The sequence below is a fragment of the Brassica napus genome, unplaced genomic scaffold, assembly GCF_020379485.1.
Source record: "Brassica napus cultivar Da-Ae unplaced genomic scaffold, Da-Ae ScsIHWf_1616;HRSCAF=2230, whole genome shotgun sequence".
Classification (NCBI taxonomy): domain Eukaryota; kingdom Viridiplantae; phylum Streptophyta; class Magnoliopsida; order Brassicales; family Brassicaceae; genus Brassica; species Brassica napus.
The window spans coordinates 33,650-55,445 of NW_026015033.1; the positions used below are offsets into that span (position 1 = coordinate 33,650).

The window sequence follows — 21,796 nt, forward strand, 5'->3', positions numbered from 1 at the left end:
CTAACAGTCAAAGGCGCTGGAATCAAAACGGGTGACCATTTCCAAGTTTACATCCCTGACCTCACAGTGGCTGAAGCATCACTGAGTGATGTATCTTCTCAGCTTAGAAACATCATGTCCAAACTGAATAAACAGGAAGTTATTGGAGGTTTTCTTTTCGCTGGTAGGTACGTAGTGACTCCCTTTTTGGTTGTCCTAACGCAGATAGCTCGCCGTTCTTGGAGAACTTCCCGAGTTACGTTTTGGTGGTGTATTCTGCCACGGTGAGATCGGAAGAAGCTTGTTAGTGGAGGAGGGTGAGGAGAAGGAAGAAAATAGCAGTGAAAGATGTCTTCACGTTGTTAGTTCTGTGTATCTTGTTGTCTCGTATGCATGCATGTTCTTAATCCAAACGCATTTGTTTCTTTTATGTTTTCAAGAGAACAAGACACATGAAATTTTTTATTTCAAATTATATAGGTAAAGTTTAAGACAAATTGTCAATCACATTTATATATTTGACGAATCAGTATTCTTGCATTGGTGGCGGTGGAGGAGTCTTATGGGGGGAACATGATTTCTTCTGTGGAGATCTCTCTTGCTTCATCCATCGGTAGTGGCGGTGTAGGAGTCTTATAACAGGGTGGGGGGAACATGATTTCTTCTGTGGACAGCTCTCTTGCTTCATCCATCGGTGGTGGCGGTGGAGGAGTCTTATAACAAGGTGGGGGGAACATGATTTCTTCCGTGGACAGCTCTCTTGCTTCATCCACCGGTGGTGGCGGCGGAGTAGTCTTATAACAAGGTGGGGGGAACATGATTTCTTCCGTGGACAGCTCTCTTGCTTCATCCAGAGGTGATGGAGGTGGAGTAGTCTTATAACAAGGTGGGGGGAACATGATTTCTTCCGTAGACAGCTCTCTTGCTTCATCCACTGGTGGTGGCGGTGGAGTAGTCTTATAACAAGGTGGAGGGAACATGATTTCTTCCGTGGACAGCTCTCTTGCTTCATCCAATGGTGATGGCAGTGGAGGAGTATTATAGCAAGGTGGGGGGATCATAATTTCTTCCGTGGACAGCTCTCTTGCTTCATCCATCGGTGGTGGTGGCGGAGGAGTCTTATAACAAGATTGGGGGAACTTATTCGGCATCTTTCTCGCACAACCTTCACAACCAACACACACAACAGTTTCAATAAAGAAACAAAATAAATTACCAATAACTCAACTCATCAGAAAATGATGTTTCATTATAGTTTGAAAATAATGATCATTTATATATGTTTTCTTGTAAATGTATAGAAAATAGTATCATGCACGAGGTATGTGTAAACTTTTGGTTATTAAAAAAAGGAAAGAGAGAGATGCATACAAGATGCAATGACTCCGAGAGCGACAGAGAAGATAAGCTTCATATTTTCTTTCTCGTTTACAAGTGATTTAGATTGTTAAGTGACGATGACAAAGGCTAAGGTTCTCTTCTTTTTATATAGATGTACATGGAGAGGGTTACGTGCATTGTTCTAAATTGAATAAAGATCATTAGTGTTTTAGTGAAATGCTAAGTTATTGAATAAAGATAATCAATGTTTGAGTGAATTGCTAATTTGCTACATTTTACTTAGATGCTTATCAATTCATTCACATTAATTATTGTTAACTTTTGAATAAATTTAATAAACATTTTTTTGGTAAAAAAATATAATAAACATTTATTATGCCTTTTTATTATTAAAAAGGAGCTCTGGCTAAAACAATTTCTTAGCAATAAAAAGGAGCTCTGGCTAAAACCCTTATCATCTATGACTATATATTTGTTTTTTTAATCTTTGGTTTAGTTTATATATACATTTAATTTTGTTCAAACTATATAGTATATACTTCCATTTTTAACATAATTTCAAATCAGCCTTTTATCTTACCTTTTAGCTTTATTTATTTTTAAATCATCAAACTTTACAAATCATGATGTAACTTTATTTTTAAAATTTAAAGATTACATCAAAATTATACTAATTTTTGCCAGTCATAATTAGTGTTTTCTTTTGTCAGCAGTTTTTTTTATTATCAAAAGTTACAAAAAACTATATATATATATATATATATATATGTTTTAAAACATCATATATATATATATTAAAAATTCCTACATCTTTATTATTTAGGCTGTAGAGTATGTAAAATGAAAAATCATCCATAATATTAAATCAGTTCAAAATTATAGGTAAAACTAATTACTATTTAGATATTAACTTTTATTATAAGTTTTAAAATCTATAGATAATTTTTTTGGAGTAATTTATAAACTATTATTTTTAAATAACATAAACTGTATTTACATATTATATTAAATAATAGTAAATTTTGATCATTTTTATTTTTATTATAATTAAATATTTTAATTAATTATGACTTGGTATGGTTTATAAATTTAAATTTGTTCAGATCATACAGTATAGTTGTATAAATTTCCATTTAATGTAATTTCAAATTCGACTTTATTTCAGAAACTTATAATATCTATATTATTAAAGTTAAAGTACACATTGAGATTGTTTGGCAATATGGATAGTAGTTAAAAAAATAGTAATGTTTGGAAACATGGATAGCAGTAAGTTAGAAAAAAAATAATGGGCTTATACTACTAAAAATATTGGAATTTCATTCCATTATATTAAAAAGTAATGTGTCTATGTTACTTGATATATATATTCAAATCAAAATAATAATTTAAAATTGATTTATATCAAAAATTCATTCAAATTTTGATTTTACTAGCATATTTTCCAATAACTATTATAAAAATGTTTTCAATATATATAAAAAAAATACATTACAAAGCCCAATTTCAAACACTAACTTAAATTATGGTTTTTATATTTCACATTAAATTTTAAAATATAATATATGTGATTATTTATATGAATGTACGTATAAAATATTATTAATTATAAGAAAACTTATTTGATGGTACATATAAAATAAGATTAATTATATGATAACACATATTTTGTAACCTATGATGACACATATAGAATATATATATATAATAGTGATTAGGGATGAGCGTTCGGGTTCGTTTTCGGGTCTTTTTGGGATTTCGTGTTCAGTTCAGATATTTGAGGATTTGGTTCGGATTTGGATAACCAATTTAAATAGGTTTGGTTTAAATATTTGGATAGAGAATTAATAATTATTTAAGTATTTTTGGAGTATTGAGTATTTTTTAAATATTTAAGATATTTACGTTTGATTATTTGTATATATTTTCAAGAATTTATGTGAACTTAAAAGTATCATATATATCATGGATATTTTTATATTTATTAAATCTAAAAATAATTAATATATATAAGTATATAAATCTATTTTGGATACCCAAAATACTTCGATTCGGATCGGATTAGGTTTCAGTTCTTCAAATACCAAAATTTTGAATAATTCAGATATTTAATCAATTCCGGTTCGAATTTAGTACTACTTATTCGGATTGAAATCGGTTTGATTATTCGAATTCGAGTTTTTTGCTCAATCCTAAATAGTGACATAAAAATCAAATAGCATCATATTTTCAAAAAAAATACATCCGCACGGGCGTGCGGGTAGTTCATATTAAGGCATCAAGAATTGTACGAACTCAGTCGCAGTATAAAACGTAAGTCCTTACAGGAAACTTGTTTACGTTGATATTAATTTTGATAGTTACGTTAACGAAGCATCTTTCGATCACATACACTTGTGTGTTTTTTCCCCCACACTTGTGTTCTAACTGGAAGAAAGATAACGATGAGCTTATTTTCAACGTGTCTCATGTGACGCAGCTTCATTTTTTTTTTAACTTGACTTACCTTCTGTTAGTCTTACTGATGAAAGCCTCCACACCGAGACTCTGTCTAACACGTAGATTTTTCTTAGATCACATTCTTCAGTTTTAATCTGTCTCGATTCCTATCTTTGTGTGTTACTGTCACCATAATCCCAATCAAAGTTAAAACTTATGAACGATAATTACTAAGAGATTTGAAATTATTGAGGATATTCATGGTCAAAAGATAGACATAAGTTCGTATTTCGCCAAAAAAAAACAATTAAACATAAAACTTCTTATAGCTAGAGAATACTCTACTACAAATCTAAGGTTTCAATTGTGTGCTGAGAAGTTAGGAATGATGCTAGCACAGTTGTCCTTGAGAAGAGGTGGAAAGAATGGATTCAATGGAAACATATGGGGCCAACAATTTGCGTCTAAGGTTGAGAATGCCTTGCAACATGCGGCTTCAACATTTTCAAATTTTCCTGAGAAAATTGATTTAGAGATTTCAAGTACACATCCTTCAACACTGAAGAGAGACGACCAACATTTTATCAGATCAACAGGTGAACCAGGGGCAAAAAATCCAGGAATCGTCAGTGGCTTCTGGAGTTGAGCTTCACTTTGAGTGACAGAAATAGTAGCACAAAGGATTATGGCTATGATCATAGAGACAATAAATTTTCTTCCCATCTTTCTTTCTATAGTTAGATATTTTTCTTTTTGGTTTGTACTTTAGATGTTTAGATGGTTTTGAATATCGGAAGAAACCTAGAATTTATAGATCAGGAAGTAAGAATTTGTTTAATAAGTAGAAGTGTAACATATAAATAATAAATTTGGTTTCAAACTGTAACTCACGATCCAGGTTCAAATGTATTAAATATTCCCACATTAATTTGAGTTTTAACTGTAAGTCATCAAGTGTGTTCTTGTTGACTTTTGAAACGGGAGATGTGAAAGTTATGAAAAAATTGACCCACTTACATTCTATAACTTCAAATTTGGTTCGTTTATGATACCAACTTGAAAACCCTTATTCCGGTACATTGGTTTTAGCTCGATTCAGTTTTTGAAAGAAATATATTAATATGAGATATATTCATAAAACCCACATTTTGTGAAATATGTTTCCATTTTTGCTTATATATTTCATGGGAATCGAGTTGGTCAGCGACAACAACTTTCTCCTCAAGAAAAGTTACTCTTAAGTTCAACAATGCAATATCTTTTTATGTGATCAGTCACTAAAAACGACAACAGTTCTGTCTTGGTCTTTATGAGTCCTAAATTATGTGATCAGTCACTAAAACATTTATGTACGTTGAGCTTAAAATACTATACACAACCTCTTGGATTCATTTAATCAAATCCTTTCATTATATGCCTAAAAGGATACAACCAAAGACCACATGAGTCTGTCCGTATGACTGTATGACCTTTGATTATAGGATTCAGGCCGTGACAAGAGGGGTTATGTAAGAACAATTACACTAGTTTTTTTTTTAATACTCATCGACATTTACGTGACATGTTTACATGTACCAGAACATAGTTTACCTGGTGATTGATGTGTTAGTTTACATTCTGTTTTCTACGAAATCCAATTTAAAGAGACCAACACAACACTTTCTTGAATTATTATTAAGAATTTAGCTTTTATATTTATATAGTTAACCCACGTTTTGGTTCAAGAGACAAGTACATAGATATGTTAGCAAAAAAAAATGACAAGTAAATAGATACATAAATCGTTCAGTCTTCATATGTAATATTTTTTATATATTCGTGACCAAGAGAAAAAAATAGAGTTACTAATTTAGCACAATCTTCAATGGATTCTACGAAAACAATTATTTTATTTTATTTGACATTCATAAGACTTGGAACATGAATACAAAGTTTTCTAAAGCTAAACGATGTTCTACTTCACTCTAGAACAATGTGTGCACAATTGTCTTTGATAAGAGGTGGAAAGAACGGGTTCAATGGAAACATATGAGGCCAACAGTTAGCATCAATGGTTGAAAATGCTTTGCAACATGCGACTCCAACATTGCCAAATTTTCCGGAGAATACTGATCTGTAGAGCTCGAGTACGCACCCATTGACGTTAAATATAGATGACCAACATTTCTCTATGTTGATAGGAGACTGAGGTGGTTGTTCATGAGCTACTACAACTGGTGGAGTCATCAAACCTGCAACACTTAAGACTACAACTAGGACTAAGGAGGCAATAGCTCTTGATTTGCTTTCCATTTCTCTAATCAGTCTTATCTCTTTCTTTTTCTTTCTTCTTTTCACTTTGATGTTTGTGTGGTTTGGCTGTGTGAAGAAACTTCGTATTTATAGAATGAGAAATGGTTTATTAACGTACGTAACTGATTAGACACAACATGCAACGGAACTGATTTAAAGATTTCTCAAGTAACCCATGTTGAGTAACATATTTACGTAATTTTTGTTTGACAAACTTCATTTTCTGTCCAAGATATGGTAAAACGTTTCAAGTAGTTATTTCCATATTTCATTTGTTTGATAAAAAGTGTCATTTTGACATTTTTTTTATTGTTAGACAAAATATCACTTTAAAATTTTAATACGATTTTATGTCTATTTTAACACTGATATCAATTCTAAAAAAGCCATTGGTTAAACATATCTAACTATTAATAACATAACTGAACTTCAGTTATTTTCTTAATTTGTGTGAAAAAATTGAATATATTTCTTCACAATGTTCTTTGCCATGTCCAACCCAAATTACGAGAAAACCATTTAATTTCATTCATTTGTTTTGTTTATTTATGTTGCAAATCTTAGCTTGTCCATAGACAACAAAACAAGAAGTTCTCGCCATTATCAATCACTCAGGCAATATCCAGCCAACATCAGTTTACAAAGAAACAAAAAAAAAAATAGAGAGAAACATTTGAATGTTTTTGATGTTCTTCAGCTACTTATTGCAATCAATAGGGAAAGGCATAAGCACAAGAAACCCACAAAAGAAAGCTTCTAGAGAGACTTCTAAACAGCGATACCAAGGGACTTCTTGAACTTCTCTACCTCTAAGTAGACAGTGGAGTAAGGCAAGAACTCAGAGAAGTAATCTCCGCTCAAATGGTTGATGGCTACAGCGAGTTTCGAAATCTCCAAGGTTTCTTCGTTAGTTAACGTTCTTATAAACCTTGCTGGATTGCCTCCCCATAGCTCACCTGATGGGATCCTTCTTCCCGGTGGCACAACCGAACCAGCTTCCAGTATTGACCGGGTCTCGACCAATGAACCTTCCATTAGTATCGAGTGTTGCCCTATGATGCACTCTGGTTCGATGGTACATGATCTTAGAAGACTGTATGCACCCACGGTGACGTACCTGTCTATCAACGTCTCTGCTGGTAATCCTGAAAAATTACCGCAACCCCAAAATCAAATTATGAATCATAATTATCAAAAACCAGAACTTCAGAATAAAGGTAAAGACTTTATAGTGTATAACGGTGACACAGAACCAAAACATGCTCTACCCCTTGACAAGTAGACCTTTAGAGACCTAAAACATGATTGAATAGTGTGTGATGAAGTCCAAATACATTTCCACATTGCAGAGAGCCTAACCAAAACAGACTGGTCTGCTTTCACTTAGAGCAAAAAAAAACAAAAATAGACGGTAACCGTAGGATCAAAATATGAATCATCACCATGTCAAAAAGTCAGATCTTCAGGAAAAGACTATAGTGTAAAGGGTGATACACAACCACAACATGCTCTGGCCCTTGACAAGAAGTAGACCTATAGTGACAATAGATACTGCTAGTGTGTCCTCAAGTCCAAATACATTCCTACATAGCAGAGAGCCTAATAAAAAAAAACTAGTCCCTCTATAACACTGACCCATTGCCTCAAAACTTGGAGCAAACAGCCAAGCTCTTGACTTTAATCATCATATAATTCTATTCTAGTCAGAAAGCCAAATCCTTTGCATAATCCTCTCAAAAAGTCATAACCTTTACTTCAACATTGTCCCCAAATAACTACTAGGTATGCTACACAAGATGATCCATCATGTACCTACCGTGTGTTTAGCTACTCTATTCAACTCTCAATACTAAGCTCAAGCATATATAGTCAGTAAAGATTCTTCATTTCCTATCACATATACACACAAGATGATCCATCATGTATCTACCGTGTGTTTAGCTACTCTATTGAACTCTCGAACCTAAGCTCAAGCATATGTAGTCAGTAAAGATTCTTCATTTCCTATCACAAACACAGCCTCAAAGAAGCTAAACACAGAAACGAGACCCTTCAAGCAAAAGACAATGTGTAAGTAACTCAAAGAGAACAACAACCTGTTGGTGAAGACCACGCGGCGTGGACAACACACCGTTCCTGAACATTCGCGCAAAACCCCAAAGTGATCTTGTTGAGATCGCCTCGCAAAACGGCGCCGTTCCACACGGAAGAGCCGTCCCAGACCGTGACCTGACCGGCTAATACCACGTTGGGCGCCACGTAGGCGTCGACGGCTACCTTGGGAAGCCACTGTCCCAGAGGGATGATCTGCCTCTGTCCTCTGTAGTCCCATTTCGCACGATCCGGCGACGGTGATACAGTCAGTTTTGGCTTCGGCGCCTCCGTGTTCGTCGCGAGCGCCGCGGAAGTGGCGAAGAAGCGACGGATCGGGTTGGGAGTTAGAGCTCTTCGAGAGAATCGAGCTATTGAAGTCGCCATTGCTGTGGATTTTGGAATCAACGAGAGAGAGAGAGAGAGAGAGAGAGAGAGAGAGAGAGAGAGAGAGATTCAGGTGAAACTAAACGAGATATAAATTGGGCTTTGATGGGCCTGATTAGAGTAAGCCTAGTTACAAATATGATTTTACTGGCCCTAATTACTGTAAGCCCAATAAAAGAAACGGCGTCGTTTGTTTCAGATGAGGAAGTCTCTGGTTGGTTGCGTTGATCGTTATGAGTGACTAAACTAATTTGACAATTCAACGATGAGGAGCGAGGAAACTAATAAAAACTATGAACATTATATGAAACGGGTAAGTTTATTATTATACATATATGAGACTCTTCAAAACCATGAGGTTGAACATTATTCAGTCTCCTGATTGAAATGGTCTGATGCAAGGAAAAACAGCTATAAATTTCTGTCGTAGACGAAATCTCAAGGAATTGATAAAAAGAGTAAAGACAATCCCAACTACAAAATAAAAATTAAATGAAATCCAGAATGTAATCAACTCGTGCGTAATAATATGACCATAGATACACAAATGACCATAACACCCTTTCCGAAACGGGAAACAAATCACTGCTTCACGCGTCATTAGGTCGCAAATCTCGAGGATAGAATCGTAAATTACCAAAGATAAAAAGTTTCCCAAAATAAAAGGAGAAAGAAAGAGAAGACCCAAACTCGCAAAAAAGGCATCGGAATCAAAGAATCCGATTGCACGTTTTAACAGAACATTTCTTTCCCTTTCTCTCATCACTTTCCCGGGAAAGAATCTCTGTTCCGTCGTCAATCCTTCTCTCGAACAAACGAGAAAGAGAACTAATCTTAACCCCCAACTTCGTGAGCTTCACTTTTCCAACCCGTGATTTGTTGACCCGACCAATTCGGCTGGTAATAGCGTGTTGATTCCACGTGTTTGTTCTTTTCATTTGTTTGCTTTGATTAGTGTCGATCTCACAAGACGGTTAACATCTAACTAAATCGATTTTCATAAGATCGTTGACGATTCTTAAAAGGTTTGGTTTCTTCTATATTCTCCACCACTGTAGAAAATGGCTAACCAAGACCGGTCATCGAGACGGAGCTTAACCGTCACGACTTCGTCATTGCACGGGAAGAACAAATCCATGGACATCAGCGAACGAGGCCTCGACACTGGCCGGAGATCTCTTAATATTTCACGTTCCACTTTGTAAGTCTCTTCCTTCAGTCTCAATCTTATATATAAACCGTAGTAATCAAGAAGCCTTTAGCTCCTCAGGGCCGGTCCGGAGCGTAGACAAGTGAAACATTGGTCTATAGCCCGAACATAACCAGAGGTCAGGCCGGCCCTGAGATTTTGGGGGCCGTGGCCGTGTCTATGTAAGATTGGGGCTTATTTGTATGTAATTTTTTTCAAAAACTTTGGAAGTCTGTTGCGAATATTTCATCTAGCATAACTCAGGACCGGTCTTGCCAGAAGTCATTAGCTCAATTGGAAAGGACCCTGACCATTGTGTCAGAGGTTTCCAGTTCCGTAGGAAGAAACTAATATTTGGTTTCGGACCTCGGGGATTAGGGGTTCGGTAACCTCCTGGTAATTCAAAAAAAAAAATTGCATACATGAAAGTCCATCCAAATTTGTTAAAAAAAATTATCTTTTACTAAATTGCATACAGTCTCTAAAATCTCAGAATTGGCCCGTCTCCTTAGGATTCTTTAGTTTATGTGTTGGCGTTGTAATGTTGATTTATCAGGCATGATTTGGGTTCCTTTGGTAACAAGTAAAGTAAACTAGTCCTAGTTGTTGTTGTTGTTTCTTTTCATTGAAGCTAATGTGATCATTTTGATATGGCTGCAGGGGTTTAACAGGAGGGGAGAGAACTGTCAAACGTTTAAGGCTATCGAAAGCTCTTACAGTACCTGCAACTACAACTATTTACGAAGCCTGTAAAAGAATGGCGTCTCGCAAAGTTGACGCCTTGTTGTTGACTGACTCTAACGAAATGCTCTGTGGGATTCTCACTGACAAGGTAAAGGTTTGAAAACACTACTATACTTGTTGATCCTATGCATCGTTTTTTATTGGGGGTTTTTTTCTTTCAGGACATAGCTACAAGAGTGATCTCACAGGAGATTAATGTCGAGGAAACACCTGTTTCCAAGGTTATGACTAGGAACCCAATGTTTGTTCTTTCGGAAACACTTGCTGTTGAGGCTCTTCAAAAGATGGTCTTAGGTTTGTAGCTGTTTGCCTTTTGAAGTTAAGATGTTTCCTGGCGTTATAGATTCTTGATTTTGCTTAACCGTACAGGTAAATTCAGACATCTGCCTGTTGTTGAAAACGGCGAAGTCATTGCTTTGTTAGATATAGCAAAGTGTCTGTACGATGCGATTGCTCGTATGGAGAGGGCAGCTGAGAAAGGTAAAGCAATAGCTGCTGCCGTTGAAGGTGTTGAAAGAAGTTGGGGAACAAACACTTCAGGTGGGCGAAGGAACTGAACCTTTACTACTCACATCTCATTTTCTCTTTAGATGTTGATTTTTTTTTTTTTTTTTTTCATGTAGTTCCTAACAACTTCATTGAGACGCTACGAGACCGGATGTTTAGACCTTCTTTGTCAACGCTTATACCAGATGATTCAAAGTAGGTAATCTCTTCCTTTTTTTTCTAATTAGATTTCTTATTACAACGTTCTTGAGTGTGTTTAAGTTTTGACAATGGTGTGCTTGTTCAGGGTTTTGAAAGTCTCACCAGACGATACAGTGTTGACTGTAGCAAAGAAGATGGTTGAGTTTCAGTTAAGCTGTGCAGTTGTGATGGTCGAGGACAAGCTTCGAGGGATTTTTACGTGAGTTCTCCCACCTTCCCTTCAGATACTAACTAGATTATGAAGTGACTGAACTCTCTTGTCTTTCCTTTGTTTCTCATTTTATATAGTTCTAAGGATATACTGATGCGAGTTGTGGCTGAGAATCTTCCTCCATCTGAGACTACAGTGGAACAGGTAGGATTAAGATATTTAGTCTCCTTTTTCAAGCTTATCTATTATTCAAGTTTCGAGGTTAATCGTTTGTTCTTATTGGTGAATGCATAGGTTATGACTGAGAATCCAGAATCTACGTCAGTTGACACACCAATCGTTGAAGCTCTGCACATCATGCACGAGGGGAAGTTCTTACACCTTCCTGTTACAGAAAAAGGTAAAGTTTCTGTTACATTTTGGATCACAAGTCTTATGAAGACACTTACAAATATGTTTTCATGATTGCAGAAGGAGATGTAGTTGCAGTTGTTGATGTAATTCATGTAACTCACGCTGCTGTCGCCACAGTAAGTCTTATTTCTTAAAACTTCTCAGGGTTCTCTTGTTTCTAGAGACGTCTTTTTAATAGTGTGTTTTGATGTGTGATCAGGCTGGAACTACTGCGGGAATAGGTAATGAGGAGACGAACACGATGATGCAGAAGTTTTGGGATTCGGCAATGGAGTTATCTCCTAATGAGGAAGATGAGGACACGAGAAGGTCATTTACACTCACTCGCTTTAACCGCTAAAAGTGTTTTTATTTCGAATTGAGCTGACTTTTGTTGGGAACAATTGGTTTCAGTGAGAGCTCCTTGAAAGTTGCTTCTGAAGCTGAGACAGGGAGATCACTCCCTTTGGCAAATACATTTTCTTTCAAGATCGAAGACAAGAACCACAGAATGCACAGATTCATTAGTGGTAAGCAAGCAAGCAAGCAAGTAAACAGTTTTGCTATTGTGTGAATACTCACATGGATTGGTTCTTAAATTGCAGACACTCGTAGTTTGACAGAAGTAGTAACCGCTATCCTTCAGAGAGTAGGGAGTGATATCGATCCAGACAACTTACCTCAAATTTTGGTATGTATATAAACTTATTCCAGAAGACAATGATGCAATTCTGTTTTTGTCTCCGTTGAAGTGTTATGATGATGGTTATAATCTGCAGTATGAAGACGAAGACCATGATAAAGTGTTGTTGGCTTCAGATAGTGATCTTCAAGCAGCCATAGACCATGCCAAATCAATTGGCTGGAAGGTAAAGTAGTTACAAATGAAGATATTAAAAAATGAGACCCTTGTGAGTTTTTTTGCAATCTGAATTGATTGGGTCATTATATAAATTGCAGAGTCTGAGATTATATTTGGATGATTCAAAAGGAGGTAAAGGAAGAAGAAGAGCAAAAGTATCAGGAGAATCAATGGAGTTTGTACATACAGACGCTTGGGCTGCTGCTTACAGTGGAGTTGCAGCTGGTGCAGCATTAGTAGCTGGTCTTGGTTTTATGGCTTATCTCAAGAGAGCCGGACAGTGACTTCTCAATATAGGACAATCAAAGTCCTCTTACAGATCGATACAAACAAAAAAGTGTGATGCAATACAGTATAGACAGAGGTTATGAAGATTTTGTCTGGAATATTTATATACAAATTCATGTTTGAGATTTTTTTCTGAGCTTTCATTTTTTTGATAGAGCACTATCTCATCAAATGAGGAACTGAAGAACAAAAGCTTAGAATCTTTTGTCTAAACTGATCACACAATTGCAAGAAAAAAAAACACTCAAATAGAAAAAGGGCTTTGCCATGTTGAGACATCAGCTATAAGTTCTCCAAACTTGTTGATAAGTTCTTTGACATGAACATTCTTGTTTGTAATCTCCTGCATTCACGAACGTTGAACACTTTAAACCACACTAGATGACTGAAACTATTAACCATATTTTCATGGTTCTGAAGCAAGTACTAGAACACTTGTAAAGCTGCAAATTGTGAATCATATCTTCTTGTCCTACTCAATCTTTGAAATGTTATCAGTTTTATAAATAATCTACTGAATCCTATATTTTTGAAATCGGAAATCTAAAATTGAGCTGGAACCAAATGAACCAAAACTCAATGAATACAAAAATTTCTAAAATACAAGTTATATATTTTAAAATATTAGTTGTATTAAATTTATAGACAACCAGATATATGTTTATGTTGCTGGACAAAAAAAGAAGATAACCAGATATTTAAAAACTGTTTATAAATCGAATTGTTTGAAAAATCGAATTATCCAAATATTTATCTAAAATATTAAAAATTATCTGAAATATATTATATGATATTTTATGTTAATAGCATGAATTATCTGATATTTAAACTGAAAAACTTGAATTATCTGAAGTGGTTTACTTAAATTGTCCAAAAAATAGCTGGACCAATTTTTTTTTGGATATTTACCACACAAACCAGCAAAACATACTAATCAGATCTCTCTCGTTAAAGAAGCAAAAGGGAGATTCTAGTTCTAAAAAGAGGTAACAACCGCACTCCACTTATGCTTAAACTTCTCCTCTGTTAAAGAGTATTGTTCATTCGCTCCTATTAGCTACAAAAATGGTTAGTTCATCTAAAACTTTCTCTTAATCCTAGGTCTGCAAATAAGGCTCTGGACGACAGCAGCTCAGCTAAAAGACCTGCTAATGTATCTAGACAAGGTTAGATCATCACTATCTGATTCCAGTTTTGAAGAATTCACAGCTCACTTTATTATTATGTTTTATTTTTTTCCTCACAGAAGGGTCAAGCAGTGGTACAGGAGAAAAAGACTTTCAGTCTTTGATTGTGGAGAAGCTCCGTGCCCTTCTCAAGGAGAAAGGCCTTCCAACAAAAGGAAGAAAGGCAAGTCAAAAAACATTTTTCACTATATAATATCTTAAAGAATATAGTTTTCCACTATATGATGTTGCTTCCGGTATGTTTAGCTTCTCTCTTGTTTCGCTGATCGGTTGAGAAACTTGACTGGTCTCTCGCAGGATGAGCTCATTGCGCGTCTGAAGGATGCCAACTGAAGATTGAGCAAACGCTCTTGTTAATGAATATATATATATATATATATCTTCAGAGGTTTTCTGTTAGGCAAAAAAAGTGATGAAAATTATTGTTGTTCTCTGGTTTTGGCTTTGAGACTGTAGTGGTATAAACCAAATGTGTAATGGTTGATAGTTTAATTCCCATAAAATAATTAATACTACATTACATATATAAGTATTGTATGAATTTTGTATGTAATTTGGACTACGAACATAATATAATATCGAGCAAAGGAGAATAAGGCAAAACAAGATTTGACCCGCAACTGAGAAGTATATAATTTCTCCAAAAAAATTTAAGAATAACGTCTACTTCTAGCATCATCATAAGCAAAAGGTTTGATTAGTTTAAAAAATCGTGTAACTCAAAAGCTATGAATATCTTTAGACGGTGAAAATGACAAAATGAAATTGTGAGATCGAAGTATACAGAGATAACACGTTCAATATTCTTATAATGGCACTTCTTTTTGGTATTTGTCCTTCATAAAGACAAATAATAGTCTGTCAAATCAAAGGAAGAAGAGAGTGATCTTGAGCGATACATCTGATCAATTTTTTTAATAAGTGGAGACTTGTCGTAATGGTTATGAAATTATTGGATCCAATCCTCTAGCTGGCGCCGTTTTTATGTCACTATGTGAGCAGGTGGCTCACATCAATCTCCCATATTTTGCATATGAGTTAATTATTAATGTAGTTTTTTTTCATATTTCATATACAAATTTACCAATAGTTTTGATGCATCGCTCTTTTTAACCTATGCATGCACTTGTGACTCGATCTTATTATATAATACAAAAGTTCTTTGTATTTTCATGCCATATACTTTAAAATATTAATTGTGTCAAAGAACATATATATATTCCTATTCAATAAAATGTTTCAATTTTGATCTGCCAAAACAAAAAAAAAGTTTCAGCTTTAATTTGGAAAAAAAAATACTATGTTTTGCTGCTTTTTCTTGCTTTATGGTTAGAGTTAATTTCTATCATTACGAATTATGTTCATGAAATAATAGTAAATATTGTGTTTTAAATGAATAATAAAATACGTATATCAAAACCTTAAGATGAATTTTAGATGAAAGAGAGTGTTGACGAAAAACAGTGAAGGAGAGAGTAAGATTTTATTAACACGCGGATGATTTTGGGAAACACGAGCTTGAAAAGAAGTCAGTGGAACTAGTCTAGTTCTGACTTTTTCTTGATGAGGTAAAACTCAACTTTCAACACGAGAACCACGTGCACAATAATGATGCTAATCAGTTCGATAACTAGTAGTCGGTAGTCATACAAAAAGTGTATATTTATTGTTTTTCTTCTGAGTTCAATAATATCTTGCAATTATTCGCTTTTTAATATTTCGGCTGAGGAATTTCATCTATGTGCTTGATCTTATCCGACACATCCATGTTTATATTGGCGTATACTCGAACAGTGAAACCTACAATCTTGTCCAAATTATTTCGTTGTACGTAAATGTAAAATCCAAATTTAAGAACTATTAGTTAAAGAGATAATTCGAAAACTTATCAAGATTGTGTTCAATTCTGGATCCGAATTTAAAAGAACCTCTTCTCATTAAACAAACTACACACTGCACAGACCAGTTCCACTATGTACTAAACAAATGTTTCTTGCATAGAATATAGCTATATATTTGATATTTCCTTCATTCAACAAATCTACAGGATCTCCTAAGAATCAAAGTTCACTATTTGACAAAGCTGACAGATCATTCATTTATATCATCACGTACTGGACTTAATTAATGATTACTAGGGGGTTTGAATTAAACTAGCTTATGAAGCTAACGAGATTCTAAAAGAATAGTATCTATAGTGCTAATCCAGTGTGGCGAATTGATTTTATATCATTATTCATTTTATAATTACAGGTTGCTTGTAAATACGTGCAACCAATAACCTTACCACCGAAAATAAATTATTCTATTGGCATCAAATATATACTAGACTATAACTTGAGATTTGAGAGACACTGCTAAGAGCATCTCTAATATAAAATTTCATTTTTTTCTCCAAAATTAAGTAAAAGTAAATACTGAATAAAAATACTACAATTCTATTCTATTTTTCAGAATGATGAACAAACAAAAAATGGATTACTCCATTTATGAAGCAAACTTCATTATGAAATAAGATATTGAATTGAGTTAGAACATTTATTACTCAAAATTCATTTTTACTCAATTTTAAAAGAAAAAATAGAGTGAGAATGAAAAAGTCCTAAGTGTTTCACAGAATCAAAAACCACTAAATTCAACGATGTAACATATATTTATCATTTTTTCATTAAGTTATAAATTTAGAAAGCTGAAAAAACAAATTAAACGTTTTGTAGTTTCAGTGTCTGAGGCGTGTCTACTTTTTCTGATGAAAATTCGGCTGGAGATTTGGCCACCAGTGCTAATGGTACTGGCTTGTCCTTGTCCTTCACATCTATGTATTATTTATTTCTTTTTGGGTCAATGAGTGATTGTATTGCTGCGTCGACGTCTAATATAAATGTGGTTCAATATTTTCTTTATCAGCTTAATTATGCGTTTGACAACAAAATAAACGACCATGCACATTTTCCAGTTTTGTTGTATTCTTTTGGAAGTGGCATATATAAGATAAAGAAAATCAGCGTAAAAATGGTAAAGAAAAATAATCTAGCGGGTTCTACTTCTGCTTATTATACAACTTGTTTATGTCGATCGATACGAGGGTTAGGGACGGATCCACTTTGTGAGGCGTTGTGTACTTGCACTCAATCAATTTTTTTAAAGATATACTAATTCACTGTTGTAAAGCATATTTTATCAGCTCAATTAGTAACTTTTGCATCATGAATCACGTGTTTGTGTCAGTTCAAGTGCATATATCTTGCACCATGTCTTTTTTCTATTGTTGTCGATATTTAATGATTTATTCTGTTGGATATGTGATTAGTTATATGATTTGTTTCCTTTATTTCGTTTTCTCTTTTTATGTAAGTGATTTGATAAATATTTGATGAAAAAACGTTTTTATATGTCAATTTATTTATATGATTAGTTAATAGTTTATTATTTATTCTGAGTTATTTTATTCTGTCTCAGTAAAATGTGTTCGTAAGGATTGATCAGACTATACCAGATAAACCTAATTTAAAAGGTCACAAATATATGTATGGCTAAAACAGATCTAAATCTATAAAGACAGAATATAAAAATGTAATAATCATTTTTATTATGTCGTTTTCTGGACTAATATGGTCGGAGCCACAACTTGTATGATTAATCCTTACCATATATATATAGTTCCTATACATATCAGGAACACACATCAAAAAAAAAAACATAATACAAATTACCAGAAGAAGAAACAAAGAACTCCAAATATGGAAATTCTCACCGCAGTTCTCGTCCTATTTCTAATATTAGGGTTTATACTAATCTGCTCCTTTTCAACAAAAGCCCTAAGACCACAAACCGAGTCCTCCACAAGGCTAAAGTCGTATCCACTCATTGGCTCGATCCTCTCCTTCAAAAAGAATCGCCACCGTCTCCTCCAATGGTACACCGACCTCCTCCGCCTCTCTCCATCTCAAACCATCACCGTAGAACTGCTCCTCAACCGCCGAACCATTGTCACGGCCAACCCCGAAAACGTTGAGCATATTCTCAAAACAAACTTTTGTAACTTCCCTAAAGGAAAACCTTTCACCGACCTCCTCGGAGACCTACTTGGTGGTGGAATCTTTAACTCTGACGGTGAGTTATGGAGCTCCCAGCGAAAACTCGCGAGCCACGAGTTTACAATGCGTTCCCTAAGGGAGTTCACTTTCGAGATCCTCCGTGAAGAAGTCGAGACCCGCCTTGTTCCCGTGCTTTCCTCCGCTGCCGCGGAGTGCGACGGAGGAAGGACGGTGGACTTTCAGGAGATCTTGAAACGTTTTGCTTTCGACGTAGTTTGCAAAGTTTCATTAGGTTGGGATCCGGATTGTCTTGATTTGACCCGACCCGTTCCGGTTCTTGTCGAGGCTTTTGATGTAGCGGCGGCGATCAGCGCTCGCCGTGCGACGGAGCCGGTTTACGCCGTGTGGAAGCTGAAGCGTTTGTTGAACGTAGGGAGCGAAAGGAAGCTCAGAGAAGCGATCAAGACCGTACACATGTCCGTCTCCGAGATCATCAGGGCCAAGAAGAAAAGTCTCAAAATTAATGGTAACGTATCTGACAAGCTAGACCTCTTGTCTAGGTTTCTCGCGGCCGGACATGACGAGGAATCAGTGAGAGATTCAGTGATCAGCTTTATCATGGCGGGAAGGGATACTACCTCGGCGGCGATGACGTGGCTTTTCTGGCTGTTGAGTGAGAACCCTACCATGGAGAAGAAGATTCTTGAAGAAGTAACAAACAAGGGACCGATAGGGTTAGGAGTTGAGGATTTGAGAGAAATGAGTTACATGAAAGCTTGTCTCTGCGAAGCAATGAGACTATATCCACCAGTGGCTTGGGACTCAAAGCATGCAGCAAACGACGACGTTTTACCGGACGGGACACACGTGAAAAAAGGAGATAAAGTTACTTATTTCCCTTACGGTATGGGAAGGATGGAGAACGTGTGGGGTCAAGATTGGGACGAGTTTAAACCGAACCGGTGGTTTGAGGAAGAACTAAATTACGGTACAAAACCGGTGTTGAAAAGTGTGAGCTCGTTCAAGTTTCCAGTATTCCAAGCCGGACCAAGGGTTTGTATAGGCAAAGAAATGGCGTTTATGCAGATGAAATACGTGGTTGGTTCGGTTTTGAGTCGGTTTGAGATCATAACGGTTTGCAAAAACCGGCCGGTATTTGTTCCTCTTCTAACGGCTCATATGGCTGGTGGGCTAAAGGTGAAGATCAAGAGGAGAGAAAGCATTAGTGATGTCCCGATTTAATTAATCAAGTCATCATGTCCTTATAGAATATACGACGAATATGTAAAATGTGTGGTTTATACATTAAATCAAATTAATATATGTGTGTGTGATTCACAGTTTTACACAGCTCTTGCTTGTGAATAGATTTGTTTATAAATCAACATTGTCGTCTTATCAAAGTGGATATATACTTTATATTAATCAGTTATACATAAACAATTTGTGGGTGTATTTTTTCTATCATCTAGATTTTTATAGAAATTGAAATGTATAATTTGTTAAAGTATATATATGAATGAATTATAATAAGAAGATATTTTAAATTGATAAGACTCCAGCAAATAGTAGGACATAATGGGGCAGATTACAGCAACGATTGGTTCATACAGCGAAGAGATGGAACTGAAGCACATCACAATATTGTCCTTTGTCCAATAAAACACGTACACACAAATCTCAATACTGTCATCTTTAGGCTACATTCAAATCCATGTTATTAAATTATTGGCTTCAATGGTCATCTTTTTTCTGCAAGTGACAAGTGGGAGAAATAAACTAATTTGATAGCAAATGCTCTTTTCAGAGTTCGTAATTTTGAAATTTTATTTTCTCTGTTGTTATTTCTGTTTGAATTTCTTAAGTTATTTCAGCTTTAGTTTTCCAAGTAATTGTATTTGAGTTCTTGATTTGTCTTTCCCTTGTAGATAAGAATTATATTTAATAGTTCCATTTTATAAACAGTGAATGCGATATTGCAACAGACGAGATATGAAACGATTTGGATTGGTTAGCCAAAAGAAGATAGAAATTAATTGGATTGAAAATTAGATACATAACAATGTAGGTCCTATACAAGTTTTGTTAAAATAATCAAGGTACACAAGTCTTTGTTTGTCCGAAATTAATTTATTTAAATGTGCTAAGTGACAACTGTAAATGTGATTTTTCAATTTTAGGTTCAAAAGATGAAATACTTTTGAAAGCAACAAAAAGATTTTAGTAAACTATTATAAAAATAGGGTATTGTATAAAGAGTAGTGGCGTGGGAAGATAAATGATAAAGTGAAAACATTCTTATTTTTTCGGAATCTAATTTATAGAGAGAGAAAAGAGAGAAAAGAGAGATCTTGTTTGGGGTTCGGCGCGCGGCCGGCGCGTGAGCGTCTGTGCCGGCGCCGGAGCCTCTGTTTGTCCTTCGTAGTGTTCTCCCTTCGCTCTTCTTCGCCAACCTGTCAACGACTGCCTTGTCCGAGCTCTGGATTCGACCTCACCGCTTACGGTGGTTTCGGTCTTGGAGTAACGACGCTCTCGTCGGGAGGGTCCTGGTGGAGGAAATTCCTATTAAGCATTTGAGCAAAGACTTCCATGGCAAGGACAAATAGATAAGGCGAGAGAGGATCCCCTTGCCTTAACCCTCGAGCGCCTTTGAAATAACCACCAAGCTCACCATTTACCGCGACCGAGAACCTCGTGGTAGTGATACATTGTGCGATGAGGCTGACAAAGGATTCAGGGAAACCCAAGACACGAAGGATGAGTAGGATGAAGCTCCAATTTAATGAATCAAAAGCTTTCTTTAGGTCGACTTTGAGCAAGGATCGCTTGGTGATGTTCTTCCAGTTATACCCATTCACCAACTCCGTAGCCATAAGAACATTCTCGACTAGTAGCCTTCCTGGGATAAACGCTGACTGAGTGTTGGAGATCACCGCAGGGAGCACTTTCTTCAGTCTGTTTGCAAGCAGTTTTGAGATGACTTTGTAAGTGGTATTGCAGCAAGAGATGGGCCGGAAGTCGGAGATCAAAACTGCATTCTGCTTCTTCGGGATGAGGGTAATAATAGTAGAGTTCCATTGCTGCAAGAGCCTTCCTGAGACAAAGAATTCCTGAACCGCCTTGATCATATCGTCTCCAACAGTCTTCCAGTGCGCGGTGAAAAACTCTGCAGGGTAGCCATCTGGTCCTGGCGCTTTGTTCTTTGGAAGGGAGAAGAAAGTGCCCTGAATATCCAATGCAGTGACGGGCGCTTGGAGGGAAGTCACAATATTCTCTGAGCAGCAAAACTGAAGAAGACTAGAGAGGTCAGCTGTAGTGGATGGAGTTAAAGAAGGGGTTCCTCCAAGCAACGTCTCATAATAGGCAACAACATGGCTCATGATATCCTCTCTGGTACTTAAAACATTTGCTTGATCATCGTTGAGGAATATAATTTGGTTTTGAGATGTCCTTGTTCTTAGTTGCCGATGGTAGAAGGTGGTATTGGAGTCTCCTTTATCAATCCAAGTAACACGAGATTTCTGGAAGAAGAAAGACTCCTCAGCCTTAGCAAGAACAGACCATTTTTCAAAAGCTAACCTCTCATCAATACCCGCCTGAGGAGTCGGGGAAGAGAGTAGAATCCTCTGACATTCAGTAAGAGTCGCAAAAGCTTCCACTACTCTCTTCTCTATCCCTGAGTAATTTTCCTTGCTAAACGATCTAATG

At 35.8% G+C, this 21,796-nt stretch overlaps 5 protein-coding genes across 5 annotated transcripts; 2 read left to right on the forward strand and 3 right to left on the reverse strand.

The window, feature by feature from the left end:
- Positions 1-539: 539 nt before the first annotated feature.
- LOC125598051 (extensin-1-like) lies at positions 540-1,130 on the reverse strand. The gene has a single exon (XM_048772421.1). It carries the CDS (start codon positions 1,128-1,130, stop codon positions 540-542), a length of 591 nt encoding a protein of 196 aa, XP_048628378.1.
- Positions 1,131-4,190: 3,060 nt separating this feature from the next.
- LOC125598039 (egg cell-secreted protein 1.4-like) lies at positions 4,191-6,431 on the reverse strand. The gene has a single exon (XM_048772411.1). It carries the CDS (start codon positions 6,049-6,051, stop codon positions 5,719-5,721), a length of 333 nt encoding a protein of 110 aa, XP_048628368.1. The 5' UTR covers positions 6,052-6,431; the 3' UTR covers positions 4,191-5,718.
- A 194-nt stretch (positions 6,432-6,625) lies between these two features.
- On the reverse strand, positions 6,626-8,591 carry LOC106405292 (gamma carbonic anhydrase-like 1, mitochondrial). Its single transcript, XM_013845864.3, has 2 exons — positions 8,148-8,591; positions 6,626-7,196 (listed from the first exon to the last, which is right to left on the reverse strand). The coding sequence occupies exons 1-2, from the start codon at positions 8,527-8,529 to the stop codon at positions 6,820-6,822; spliced, it is 759 nt and encodes a 252-aa protein (XP_013701318.2). The 5' UTR covers positions 8,530-8,591; the 3' UTR covers positions 6,626-6,819.
- Positions 8,592-9,205: 614 nt separating this feature from the next.
- Positions 9,206-12,991, forward strand: LOC106405303 (CBS domain-containing protein CBSCBSPB1). The gene is made up of 15 exons (XM_013845873.3): positions 9,206-9,429; positions 9,588-9,730; positions 10,379-10,550; positions 10,624-10,756; positions 10,832-11,002; positions 11,086-11,164; positions 11,256-11,369; positions 11,459-11,525; positions 11,616-11,721; positions 11,793-11,851; positions 11,935-12,044; positions 12,129-12,244; positions 12,320-12,405; positions 12,494-12,583; positions 12,675-12,991. Exons 2-15 carry the CDS (start codon positions 9,591-9,593, stop codon positions 12,858-12,860), a joined length of 1,629 nt encoding a protein of 542 aa, XP_013701327.2. The 5' UTR covers positions 9,206-9,429; positions 9,588-9,590; the 3' UTR covers positions 12,861-12,991.
- Positions 12,992-17,709: 4,718 nt separating this feature from the next.
- LOC125598047 (cytochrome P450 94B1-like) lies at positions 17,710-19,473 on the forward strand. The gene has a single exon (XM_048772417.1). It carries the CDS (start codon positions 17,792-17,794, stop codon positions 19,328-19,330), a length of 1,539 nt encoding a protein of 512 aa, XP_048628374.1. The 5' UTR covers positions 17,710-17,791; the 3' UTR covers positions 19,331-19,473.
- Positions 19,474-21,796: the final 2,323 nt, after the last annotated feature.

Bases quoted from the DNA above. Each gene is read 5' to 3' on its own strand.
- LOC125598051 (XM_048772421.1), bottom strand. From the start codon at position 1,130: ATGCCGAATAAGTTCCCCCAATCTTGTTATAAGACTCCTCCGCCACCA.
- LOC125598039 (XM_048772411.1), bottom strand. From the start codon at position 6,051: ATGGAAAGCAAATCAAGAGCTATTGCCTCCTTAGTCCTAGTTGTAGTC.
- LOC106405292 (XM_013845864.3), bottom strand. From the start codon at position 8,529: ATGGCGACTTCAATAGCTCGATTCTCTCGAAGAGCTCTAACTCCCAAC. The intron at 7,197-8,147 runs GTTGTTGTTCTC...GTAATTTTTCAG, and splicing joins CGCGTGGTCTTCACCAACAG to GATTACCAGCAGAGACGTTG.
- LOC106405303 (XM_013845873.3), top strand. From the start codon at position 9,591: ATGGCTAACCAAGACCGGTCATCGAGACGGAGCTTAACCGTCACGACT. The intron at 11,526-11,615 runs GTAGGATTAAGA...GTGAATGCATAG, and splicing joins CTGAGACTACAGTGGAACAG to GTTATGACTGAGAATCCAGA. The intron at 12,045-12,128 runs GTCATTTACACT...AATTGGTTTCAG, and splicing joins GAAGATGAGGACACGAGAAG to TGAGAGCTCCTTGAAAGTTG.
- LOC125598047 (XM_048772417.1), top strand. From the start codon at position 17,792: ATGGAAATTCTCACCGCAGTTCTCGTCCTATTTCTAATATTAGGGTTT.